This window comes from Panthera pardus, unplaced genomic scaffold (assembly GCF_024362965.1).
Source record: "Panthera pardus isolate Hobbes unplaced genomic scaffold, ASM2436296v1 HiC_scaffold_17, whole genome shotgun sequence".
NCBI classification, from domain to species: domain Eukaryota; kingdom Metazoa; phylum Chordata; class Mammalia; order Carnivora; family Felidae; genus Panthera; species Panthera pardus.
The window spans coordinates 30,093,894-30,105,998 of NW_026526732.1; the positions used below are offsets into that span (position 1 = coordinate 30,093,894).

At 40.5% G+C, this 12,105-nt stretch overlaps 1 protein-coding gene across 2 annotated transcripts in view; it reads left to right on the forward strand.

Annotated features, from left to right (window-relative positions):
* Window positions 1-2,314: 2,314 nt before the first annotated feature.
* Window positions 2,315-12,105, forward strand: part of HBS1L (HBS1 like translational GTPase) — an 83,420-nt gene continuing 73,629 nt past the window's right edge. The window contains exons 1-2 of one of the 2 annotated variants that reach the window (XM_019420508.2): window positions 2,315-2,543; window positions 6,992-7,057. In XM_019420508.2, coding sequence (XP_019276053.2) covers window positions 2,501-2,543; window positions 6,992-7,057 — 109 coding nt within the window. In that variant the 5' untranslated portion in view covers window positions 2,315-2,500. The remainder of the gene's footprint in view (window positions 2,544-6,991; window positions 7,058-12,105) is intronic. The other variant, XM_019420507.2, reaches the window with a different exon arrangement.

A 12,105-nucleotide genomic window follows, 5' to 3' on the forward strand; every position in this document is an offset into this window, starting at 1 on the left:
CCCCTCCGGCAACTCTCAGTTTGTTCTCTGTATTTACACATCTGATTCTGCTTTTTGTTTGTTTATTCATTTGTCCCCTCCCTATACCAGGAAGAGAAAGAATCCTTATCGTCAGAGACTGGAAATTGATGCTGAAATGGATCTGTACAAATTTACTGAAATAACCCTTATCTTCCACTTGTTTTGCATCCCTTTGCCCCTACCCTACATTTCCTAGTTTCTTCCCCACAATTTACTACCCATAGCCCATACCCTTTTTTCTTAAAAATTCTTGACAAGTTGATTGATTGTTTTTTTGTTTAAAAGGTATCAAAACTTCCTGCTCTGGTCACTTAAGATATTCACTCTCTCGTGAAGGCTCCCATGCACGTGTAAGAATTTAAAACGTGTATGCTTTTCTCCTATTAATTTGTCTTATGCCAGCGTAAGTGAGACCCAAGGATAGTAGAGAATTTTTCCTCCCTTACAGAACTTATTATTGAACACCTACTTTTTTTTACATCCATCACTTACTTTTCACAAAACAGAAGACATATCTTTTTATACCCATTTTACAGATGAATAAATTAAGCCCAAAGAAGTTAATGGAAAGTGGCAGAACTGGCCCTGAAATCCATGTTTGACTGATTCCAAAATTATGGTACTTTCCATCAAACCACAATACAAGAATCACAGGTAAAGAGTTTGGGGAGGGGGCACGTGGGTGGCTCAGTCGGTTAAGTGTCCAACTTTGGTTCAGGTCATGATCTCACAGTTTGTGAGTTCAAGCCCCACATCCGGCTCTCTGCTGACAGCTCTGAGCCTGGAGCCTGCTTCAGATTCTGTGTCTCCCTCTGTCTCTGCTCCTCCCCTGCTCGTGCTCTGTCTCTCTCTGTCAAAAATAAATACACATTAAAAAAAAAAAAAAAAGAGTTCTGGGGGCAGAGAATAAAATCCCTAACTCTTTCTGAGGAAGTCACTGATGGCTTTGCTATTGAAGAAACCCTATTACTTGAGAGGTAGTCAAGGCTCTCAAGTATTTAGAATGTTGAGAGTGCATTATTGATGAACCAAAGGCAAATTATATACTATTCCTCAGGCAGAAGTAATGTTTTCTTCCCGATTGCTTCTGTAGTGCAATTTATAACTCATCTATTTCATATCTCAGTGAGTTACACTGAAGCTTGTAATTGACAATTACAGTGGACTAGAAGCTGCCATTTGTATTTTAATAATGCCTAATATTTTAAAGCACCTACTGAGATCTGTGTGAAATACTCTTAAAAAGATACTTTATTATTTACAACTCCGTGAGTTAGATACTATTAACTATCTCCATTTTAGAAGAAACAGACTGCAACATAAAAATTATCTACAAGTGTAAAATAAAGAAAACCCTTAAGCCATATAAAATTAGCAACTATTTTTGTGTATAATTTCGTCTTGGAGCTACATTAAACATCAGTGATAGTTAAGAACAAACACTTGGCAGTTAGACACACTCAAATGCATGTGTAAATTATATTTCGAGCCACTTACAAATACGAATTGCACTGGTATTATTATCTTTTTATTATGTATAATAAACTTGAGTAAGCTTTCAACTCATTTCTAGAATTTGATGTAAAGTAACACCATTTCAAAAACACAGGTTAAAACAAATGTAGTTTGTTCGGTACGATGTTAGTTTTTTTACATGGCCTTACTTTGTGTTCTTGGAGATGAGGATACCTAAAGCCAATGTTATGTCTAAAAAGCTATATTTAATACTCTTAGTATGCTGCACATGATTACGTGTTCAATGAATGCTTACAGAATTCTTCATGATGCTGATCATAATCCTCTGCATCGCTAAGGGCAGACAGCTGTTTACTAGAGATATTAATGCAGGACGGAGCACATACGTGAAACAGTAAATAACACACGAAAGTATGGTGACCTCTTGTTCCAGGTTCTCAACTTAACCATATATATTCATTTCAACAGTCCTTTTTTCTGCCTTCTGAATCTTGAACTAATTCTTAAACCAAACATGTACAAGTTTGGGAGTGTCTATCATGTCCCTACCTGGGCCTCAAAGATGAAAGCTACACAAGCTTCCTGCTCTTATTGGGCACACAGTCGGCTTCATTAGCAGAAACCAGTTTGGGAAATAACCTGGAACGCTGGCGTAGGTCACGAACTCACGCTCCAAATTGTTGTTCCAAATCGACAAAAGGTAGGCGCTGGGATACCCGCCCCCTGAAGCCCCTGTCAGTCAACCTGTCTGTGGGCGGGGCACGCCCAAGAGCTTTTTTTCGTGAGCATAACTGCGCATGCGCTCCGGGGAGGCGGGTGACCCTGAGAAGTTGCTGTCGCGCAGTGCGCGGCTTAAGACGTAGCGCGTGCGCAGGAGCTCAGCGCAGAGGCCTGCCGGAAGCTAAGATGGCGTGTGTGTGTTGTCCAGGCCGCAGTTGGCGCCTTATCAGTATCTAAGCCGTGTGTTTTGTGAGGGGCTGTGGCAAAGGCCCGTTCTCCCGCCATGGCCCGGCATCGGAATGTTCGAGGCTATAACTACGATGAAGGTATGTGGCAGGGTCTTGCCGGGACGTCATTGTCGCCGTTCCAGCTGGGATTCCAGCCCGTTGGCATACACTTTGATCTGTGAGTTTCTCGTTAGTGGTGCCAGGGTGGAATTCACAGCAGGCTCAGTTGGAGAAAATAACAGTTCATCTGAATGCCAGCGAGTGGCGTTGTTTTATGTCGTGATTTCTGCCCTCTGGGATTGGTTTTATTTTAGGGCAGGAGAGGTGCTGCACGTCGTCCTATGGGGAGGACATTTGCGGAGGTTGGGATTCGGTGATGTTTGTGCACGTCACCTCTCCCTCCCATTGTTTCCTCCCAGGTCGGGTACACAGTTGCCTACTTCTAGGTATTTTCTTCCGACCCCACTTTAAAAAATGCCCACGAAATGATGCTCGCTTGTAAAAGACGGATTGATTTCATGCTTACCTTCAGTTGTTAGGCTGTAACTATTAGATATACATGGTGAATCTTCTGTGTTTGTTCATGCATACATTTTGTGTAGAACCTGGCTTGAGCTAATTGAACTTATGTTGTATGAGTTTCAAGTTAAATTGGAAACTTAGGAGACGATAAAAAAGATATTAAAACGGCCTAATTAATAAGTGGATCACATGATCTTGAGGTGTATACTCCGTTCTTGGTTGATAATGCTCAATATAAATGTTTTTTGGAATGGGAAAAAAAGCAACACTAGAAGCAAGGGGGCTCCGGAAAGTACTTACTGATTTTTAAAAATGAAATAAAAAAATGTGCATATGAATGTTCTCTAGGAGTTTAAAAGGAGTTAGCATTAGTTTAGGATAAGTGGATCATCTCCTTGTAGTCAACAGTTCTAGGCATCACCAAGCATCATACAAACTAAAATTATAAACAAATATGAAGGACTGCAAAAAAGGAGTTAAGACCTGTTGCTTTTTAAAGTGCTAATAGTCTAAGTGTGCTTAATATGTTAGTGGTTGTTATTGGCACTGTCAACAGATTATTCTAGAACATCAGTATGCATAGCTAACCATAGTGAAGGGTAGCTAACACCCTGTACTGCATTTGGAGATTCACCTCGCCAGCCTGGCACATGTTAGGTTCCTGGTGTTCACTTCAGATTGGAGGTCGTTTTAAGTGTATGCAGTGGATTTATTGCATGTGGATCGCTGCTACCTGAGAGATGACTTTCGGCCCGAGAGATAGTTTTGCAGTTATGACAGGAAAAGTATGGATAGGCCTAATTGCAATGTACCCATTTCTTCAATAAGTATGCATAATCTCTTCAGCCAACATTAATTGAGTGCCTATTCTTCATTAATTGGGTGCTTGGAGTACTGCTCCAAGCTTTGGGGAAAAATAGTAAGATGTTTGAGGGACTGTAGAGGGGGAAATACACAAGTAACCGATGATTCGAGTATGACATGCTACAAAAAGTACTCCCAAGATGCTGTGGGAGCTACTGCTTAAGTGAGAACACCTTATTCCCGAGTGGGTTGGAGGAGTTTAAAGCAGGATTTCTGTGTGAAGGAAGGCTTCCTGGTTGAGAGGTGCGGGGCCTGTGGGAGTGAGTGCTAAATATCTTTTCACCTGGGCAATCCCAGGTCAGGTTGGTTTTTTTGGTCTTGTTTCTTTGGAACAATTGATGACGTCATAAACAAGCTGTTCCTGTAGCATGGGAGGTTCCTCCCCATTTCCTGCTTATAAAAGTTCTACTCATTTTAAGGGTCCAGTTTATTCCTCTTTTTTTTCCCCCTAGTTAATGTTTCCTTTGTATTACTTTCAAATAATAATTTGAAAATTCTCAAAAGTAATATAACTTTATTAGAGTATGTGCTTTAAAACCTATTGGTTCCTCAATTTAACTCTCACTTTGTTCTTCTCTGTTGTTTGGATAGTACCTTACATGACTGCCTTTAGCTAATGCTCAATTAGCTACTAATTTTTAATTTTTTTTTTAACGTTTATTCATTTTTTGAGAGACAGAGACAGAGCATGAGTGGGGGAAGGGCAGAGAGAGAGAGGGAGACACAGAATCGGAAGCAGGCCCCAGGCTCCGAGCTATCAGCACAGAGCCCGGTGCCAGGCCCGAACCCACGATCTGTGAGATCATGACCTGAGCCTGAGCCGAAGTCAGACACTCAACTGACTGAGCCACCCAGGCACCCCTCAGTTAGCTACTAATTTAAAAGTGCCAGGAGGGCATAGTCCATTCTTTATTGTTCTGTTTACTCTGTTACATTTACTCCACTAGCTGGTAAAATGCTTTATGTGCAGTAAATATTACAAAATTTTGTCAAGGAAAAGAACCACTTTACAAAAATCCTAGGACAGAATTCTCTTCATCTTTATTTTTTTATTGGGAAACAGAGTGCTAGCGGGGGAGGGGGGGGAGGGAGGGGGGCAGAGAGAGAGAGAGAAAGGGAGAGAATGAATGAATCCTAAGCAGGTTCCACCCTCATCTCACAACTGTGAGATCTCTTGACCTGAAGTGAAATCAAAAATCAAGAGTCGCAGGCTCAACCGACCCAGCCACCCAGGTGCCTCTCTCTTCATCCTTTTATATTGTGGCACTGTTGGGGCGCCTGGGTGGCTTGGTCGGTTGAGCATCCGACTTTGGCTCAGGTCATGATTTCGAAGTCCATGGGTTCGAGCCCCCACCCCATGTCGGGCTCTGTGCTGACAGCTCAGAGCCTGGAGCCTGCTTCAGATTCTGTGTCTCTCTCTCTCTGCCCCTCCCCCACTCATTCTCTCTCTCTCTCTCTCTCTCTGTCAAAAATAAATTAACTTTATTTATATTGTGGCACTGTTAGGGTCACTTTCAGTTGGAAAACTAACCTGGTAAAAAAGATTCTTGCCTTTAATGTCTAATTTTTTTTTTTTTTTGTAAATGACTCATTTATAAGTTGCTACCTTAGGATTGTGATCTAATAATTTATTGACTGGTACATATTTTTATCCAATAGTTGTATTTGTCTAATTTTTCTTTGCCATAAACATTTGGTTTCAGCATTTGAACATGCTGTTCCTGATACATAAATACCCTGAGAAACTAGGTACCTATCCTTTGGAGTTAGTTTCAATACTACTTTCCTGGGGATCTTTCTCTAGCCACCGCACTTCCAGTTCTGTTTTTGTTGTTCACGTGTGTGTTCCCAAATCAGTCTGTATTTCTCATGTCTCAGACACTTGTCATATAATTTTTTAATTGCCTGTTTTTTGTGTTTGGTTCCTGTTAGAGTTTAGGTTCCTATAGATCTGGGAATGTACCTGTCACTCACTGTCGCCCCTCAGATATCTTTATTAGTCCCTGGCATAGTCTATCATGTGAATAAATACCTTTATGTAAATATATTTATGTTTCTTGGAGGTTTTAGTTTTAAATTGTTTGATTCATTACTTTATAATAAAACAAGAATTAATTTAGTTCCAAACATGTGCTAGGTAGTTGGCTAAGACAAAGCCTTGCCCAGAAGGAGCTTGTAGTCTCATGGAATGACACAGATGTATAGTGCTTTGAAGACAGACAGTTGGAGGAGTGTGCTAGAGAGTACAAGTGGTAGGGGGCTTGCTGCTCTACAGGAATGGTCAGGGAAGGTAGTTGTCAGGGAAGATGTATGCAAACAGGTGACATTTGAGCTGGAACCTTAACTAGGAAAAAGAAGCAGCTTTAGGAAATCTGGGCAAAGTGCATATTCTGGTCACTAGGAAAAGAAGTCCAATTAGCGTGAACAGAGCACAAGGGAGTTTAGGATAAGATGGTTTTTATAGAAATTAGCTTGACGTGAAGAAAATCTGTTTTCATGGTCTGATTGTATACCCTGTGCTAGTCGATTGTATGGGAAATAAATGCTTAGGTCATAGAAAGCACTTGGTGAAAAAAAAATGAATGGATGGCTTATTTCAGGTTTTAACACCAGAGAGACAATTCAAATTTGTGGCCTGTGGTGTTATCATTTTTTGATTGCATAAAGTGAAAACTTGGAAAAGTTTTAATGAAACCCAATTAGCTTAAAAAAATGAAGAACTGTGTATGTCTTTTTTAAAAAAAAAATTTTTTTTAATGTTTATTTCTGAGACACAGAGAGACAGAGCATGAGTAGGGGAGGGGCAGAGAGAGAGGGAGACACAGAATCCAAAGCAGGCTCCAGGCTCTGAGCTGTCAGCACAGAGCCCGGCGCGGGGCTCGAACTCACAAACCATGAGATCATGACCTGAGCTGAAGTTGGTCACTCAACCAGCTGAGCCACCCAGGCGCCCCAGAACTGTGTATGTCTTTATGCATAAAGTCAGTAAGTACCTACTTTGTGGATAAAATTTTTAGAATTTTTTGGTAAAGCAGACATTCCAAGTTCCTGTAATTTTGAGGGATAGTTTAGTTTGGAGAAAGTTCTGATGCTTCCTTGTTAATAACTAAGAATATAAAAAGAACTTGTAAATAAATTTATCTTTTGTGTTTTTATTATAGATTTTGAAGATGATGATCTCTATGGCCAGTCTGTAGAGGATGATTATTGTATTTCGCCATCAACAGGTATTTGATTTCCATTATTTGGGGGTTTAAAAATGTTAAGTAAGTATCATTGTCATTCTAGGACTAGAGTGTTCCATAAGGCTATAATATTATGTAATGTTTAAATTGTATGTTAACTTTTAAAGGTGTGTAAAATCATTTCTTTACCTAAGAAAAGAATTTAAAGTATTGATTTCATCATTTAGCTTCCAACAACAATTTGAAGAAAACTTTGAAAAGTATGTTTTTTCCAACATTCTTTGTAACATGCAGTTAATCTAAATTGTACTGAAATGGTAGTTTAGGCAATAATGAAAACCTAAAACTTTTGAAAGCAGATAGCAATTAACTTTCTATACTCAGGGATCTCTTGAATATTAGAAACATTGAGGTGTTACACATAGACTACGTTTCATATAGTACCTCAGTTTACTGTTATATAGTTTGTTAAATAAACCAAATATATGTAGTTCAGACTTCTGATGGAGCCAAAGAGTCATGTAGAGTTCATTTTTCAGTAGGACTGGGCATCAGTTTGTATCTCCTGCCTACCTGCTGAAAGAGGTAGGCAAAGTGGCAAAGGCCACTGTATAAAGAAAACATGAAACATTCATATATTCTTTTCAGCAAATACATAATGTTCGACCAGACCTTTTCTCATAATTTCCCTAATAATATATTTGTCTTCAAATTTCATTCTGTTCTATAAACAGTTAGTTAAAATGCCCTGCTAAATTTTACTATGCTGTGAAAGGGTAAAATTAAATACAGTTAGGTACAACATAAGTATAATTCACAGCACTCATTCTCTACAAGTTTAAGGGCTCTGTATTAAGGGCTTAATATAATTAACATTCTATCAAAATCCACTTTGTCTTTAATCCCATTTAGTCTCTGAAGCTGCCCTGTAGACCTGTACCTGCTTTAATCTCACTTTCAGTCTCTGATGACCAAATATGTCCCTTCTGACTTTTTAGAATTCCTCTTCCCTATAAAGCAGAGATACTCCACAACTTGTCTTAGCACCTCTCCTTATTCCTCTGAAATGCATCTAGCTCTTGATTTCTGCTTTCCTCATTTAGCCTTACTACTAATCAGGGCCTTTCCAATCTTGCTCTAGTGTTACACACTTACCATTCAGGATCCTGTTAGGAGATAGAAATTGTACCAGTCATTTTGCCAGAGAGTATTTATTTATTTATTTATAATGTTTGTTTATTTTGGAGAGAGAGAGAGAGCACAAGCAAGGGAAGGGGAGAGAGAGAGAGAGACACAGAATCCAAAGCAGGCTCCAGGCTCTGAGCTGTCAGCACAGAGCCTGACGCGGGGCTGGAACCCACGGACCATGAGATCATGACCTGAGCCGAAGTCAGACACTTAACTGACTGAGCCACCCAGGCACCCCTGCCAGAGAGAATTTAATACCAAAAATTGTTAACTAGGTTTTAGAGAACAAAAAAGTGCAAAAAGGGCGAGCAAAGTGTCAGGGAGGTGGTAACTTCAGGAAACATTTACAGTTCTGAGTTCCTGGAGGAGCACGTGGGCGAGGTCAGACCCAACCTTTTAGAAGCTCCTGGAGGTGCTTCTAGCTGGAACTTAGACCTGTGACAGGAGGGTGCTGCTTTGCTTCTGAAGTTCAGAGGAGGGGCTGTGGAACGGAGACTCAGACCTCTGAGGAGGGGGACAGTGCATGGTTGGTACCGGTGCCTGCAAAAGGACCTTGTGAACCTGGGATTCAGCCTTTTCAACAGAGAGTTCTAGTCAGCAGGCTGGTCAGGGTGTCTGAGGGATGTGGGCAGGGGCACACTGAAGCTGGTTCTGGGAGTTTTGGGAAAACTGCTAACTGGTACTAACTGCTGTTACTGCAGCGTGCAGTGTTGCTGGGCTGATGGGGGATGGACAAGAAGCAGAAAGGAAAGGAGCACGTGTCTTCCTCTTCTGACCTTCCAGTCTCCCTCTAGCATCTCCCCATTGGCTGATCCTAAAAGGGAGCCAGCTGTCAAAGAAATGAACTTCCTAGAGACTGCAACCCCAGCATCACAAAGCAGAGTAAAGAAGACTGGGTTACAAGCTCAGAGATGGCTTAATCCTCATGCCTTTAGAGCTCCGTTGCTGGGATTCAAGACCACATTTTGTAGGGATGAAGGATAAAAGAAATTTCATTTTTTTCAAGGTACCTCTGAGACACTTGCCATTTGCAGTGTTAAAAAAACTTCGTGGGTTAACCCTTTGGGGTTCCTGCGATATACTGTCACAGTCGACTAGGCGATAAAGTGATATCTGGTAGCATTAACTTTATCACTCATGTTTTAAGTGCAGTGGAGAGCATGGCATGTTCATGAAACTGAGAAGATGATGTGGGTGATAATTAGATTGGAGTATTTTATTTTATTTGAGAGAGAGAGAGAGAGCAAGAGCGAGAATGCGCACTTGAGCAGGGGAGAGGGGCAGAGGGAGAGAGAGAGAGAGAGAGAGAGAGGGAATCTTAAGCAGGGGCTTGCTCCTGGGACCCTAAGATCGTGATCTAAGCTGAAATCAAGAGTCAGACACTCAACCAACTGAACCACCCAGGTGCCCCTAGATGGGAGTTTTAAAAAAAATCTCTTACATAGTAGAGACTGGATTGAAGGTAGTACATTAGGGGATGTACATAGATTAGCTTGGAGATGGGTTTATTAATCTAGAGGAGATGAGGATATTTGAGGACAGTGTTCTCAAAGTGTGGTCCAGGTACCATCAGCATCACTGGGGAATTTATTAGAAAAGTAATTCTTGGCCCTGTTCAGAGGGGGGCACAGCTGCTCTTTTATTTAATAAGCTCTCCATAGTCTGTTGATGTTTGCTTTGAGAATCAAAGTTTAGGACGAGGGTGGTAGCATTCGATTTGGAGATAGATTCAAGAGATACCTTACAGGAATTAAGGGCTACAGGATTTGGAAGTTGGTTGAATCTGGCTTGCACAGTGTGGAAACCTTTGTAGAGAGAGAGACTGCCGAAAGACATCTTAATCTTGCAGGCTAACACATTCATTTATCTAGGCTTATCTGGATAACGTATTCTTAATCTCGTGTAAGGAACTGATGGCATACCACGTCAGGCATTCAGAGGGTGTTTTTTTTTGTGTGTTCGTGGCCTCGCTTTCTTGAGGTCAGAGTTTATCCCTTTGTCTCTCATAGGTCTTGACGGTGTGTCTTGTGTGTGGTTCATTTTCAGGATAGTTTTACTCCTCGAGTTACTTCTGTACTATACGCCAAGAAGTCAGTGACTTTATTGAAGTGGGAGGTACAATGAAATGGTTTTGAGTTTTTTCTGTGACAAACTGTGTTTTTAACAAATGCATGTGGTTTGGGGACTTTTAGTTTTTCAAAACATGTATGCAATAGTGATGTTAGATCAGAAACTTATTTTTCTTTTTTAGTGATATATTTTCCAAGTGATTTTCAATAAAAAATGAATAGTGTTAGAAGGATGCTCTGTTCTTTTTTTATTAATTTTTTTTTTTTTCAACGTTTATTTATTTTTGGGACAGAGAGAGACAGAGCATGAACGGGGGAGGGACAGAGAGAGAGGGAGACACAGAATCGGAAACAGGCTCCAGGCTCTGAGCCATCAGCCCAGAGCCTGACGCGGGGCTCGAACTCACGGACCGTGAGATCGTGACCTGGCTGAAGTCGGACGCTTAACCGACTGCGCCACCCAGGCGCCCCTAGGATGCTCTGTTCTTAAAGAAGCAGCCAATGTCATTGAAGAGCTGATCATATTCACGGTCTTATGAATTCTGATAATTGAGTGATTTTTATCAATTAATAAGAATTTTTCTAAAATTCATCAGCACATGTACATTTTTGAACTCTAGGTAGGCACCGTTGTCCTGATGGAAAGGGAATTTCTAAATGTTACAGCTTTTTTTCCTTTGGAAAGATTGACTTTGATATTGCGTGTTGAACATAGTCAAGGAATTGAGGATGGCAAAAAGAGCCTATATATACAACTTTATTTGAACAGTTGTGGGTTTTGTTTTGCCTACTGTAATTGGAAGTGTTAAAGGATAAACTGAGGCATATTGCAATTAGTAAGAATTTATTCGAACAAACACCAGTTTGAATCAGGCAGCTCCAAACTGGAAGTGGTTATAGCCCCCCCACCAGATTGGACTAAGGGACAGGGTTTTTATAGAGAAGATAGGAAACAAAGCAAGGAAATTATTTGATTGACTATAGCTTAAAGGTTGCATTATTTGAGAAAGCCTAGTTGGATTTTTGTGATTGGTGGTTCTTTTTAAAAATTTTTTTTAATGTTTATTTATTTTTGACAGACAGACAGACAGACAGACAGTGCAAGTGGGGACAGGGCAGAGAGAGATGGAGACACAGTCTTCAGTGACTGTGCCTCTGTAGCACTCATCTGTACTACTCATTTGGCTTTTAAAATGCATCATTACGTTTTTTTCTTTGCTTTTACTACTAATCTCGAAGGCCATCGTTTATATAGTCTATGAATAGATAGCACTTATGCCACAGCTCTCTGAGTAGGGGTATTACACATAAGCCATAGCATTATCTAGTGTTTGTATGTGCATTATTTATATGCGTTGGTTATAGACTTTATGGTTAGTTTCTCTTTCTTTCATAGGTCATGCCTTCCTGAAAACATGCACAAAGGTTCAATGTGGGAACACTAAGCAGTAGACTTAAGTGTTATGTGCTCTTCCAGAAAGCTAAATACTATAAAATCCCTAGGAACACTTTGCGTGTAGAATACTGTATTTCTACCCTCTGTCTTTGTAACTTTCTATCTTTCTTAACTTATTCTCTAATTATATTTCTTCACAATTGAACACAAGCTGCAGGAATTGAGGTCAGTGGGCATCCAGCTGAGGTGGAAGAGTCAGCCCTGGGGGCGTTCATGATGATTTTTCTTCTTTGCTCACTTATGTTTGGTTGATGATACGCAGACATATATTGACACTTTCATACTTTGGCTTTCCTCCTTTTAATGAAATATACAATACCAGTTACACATTGAGGGATGACACTGAGTGCTATAGAATGGCACAGGCTGATGTCTGA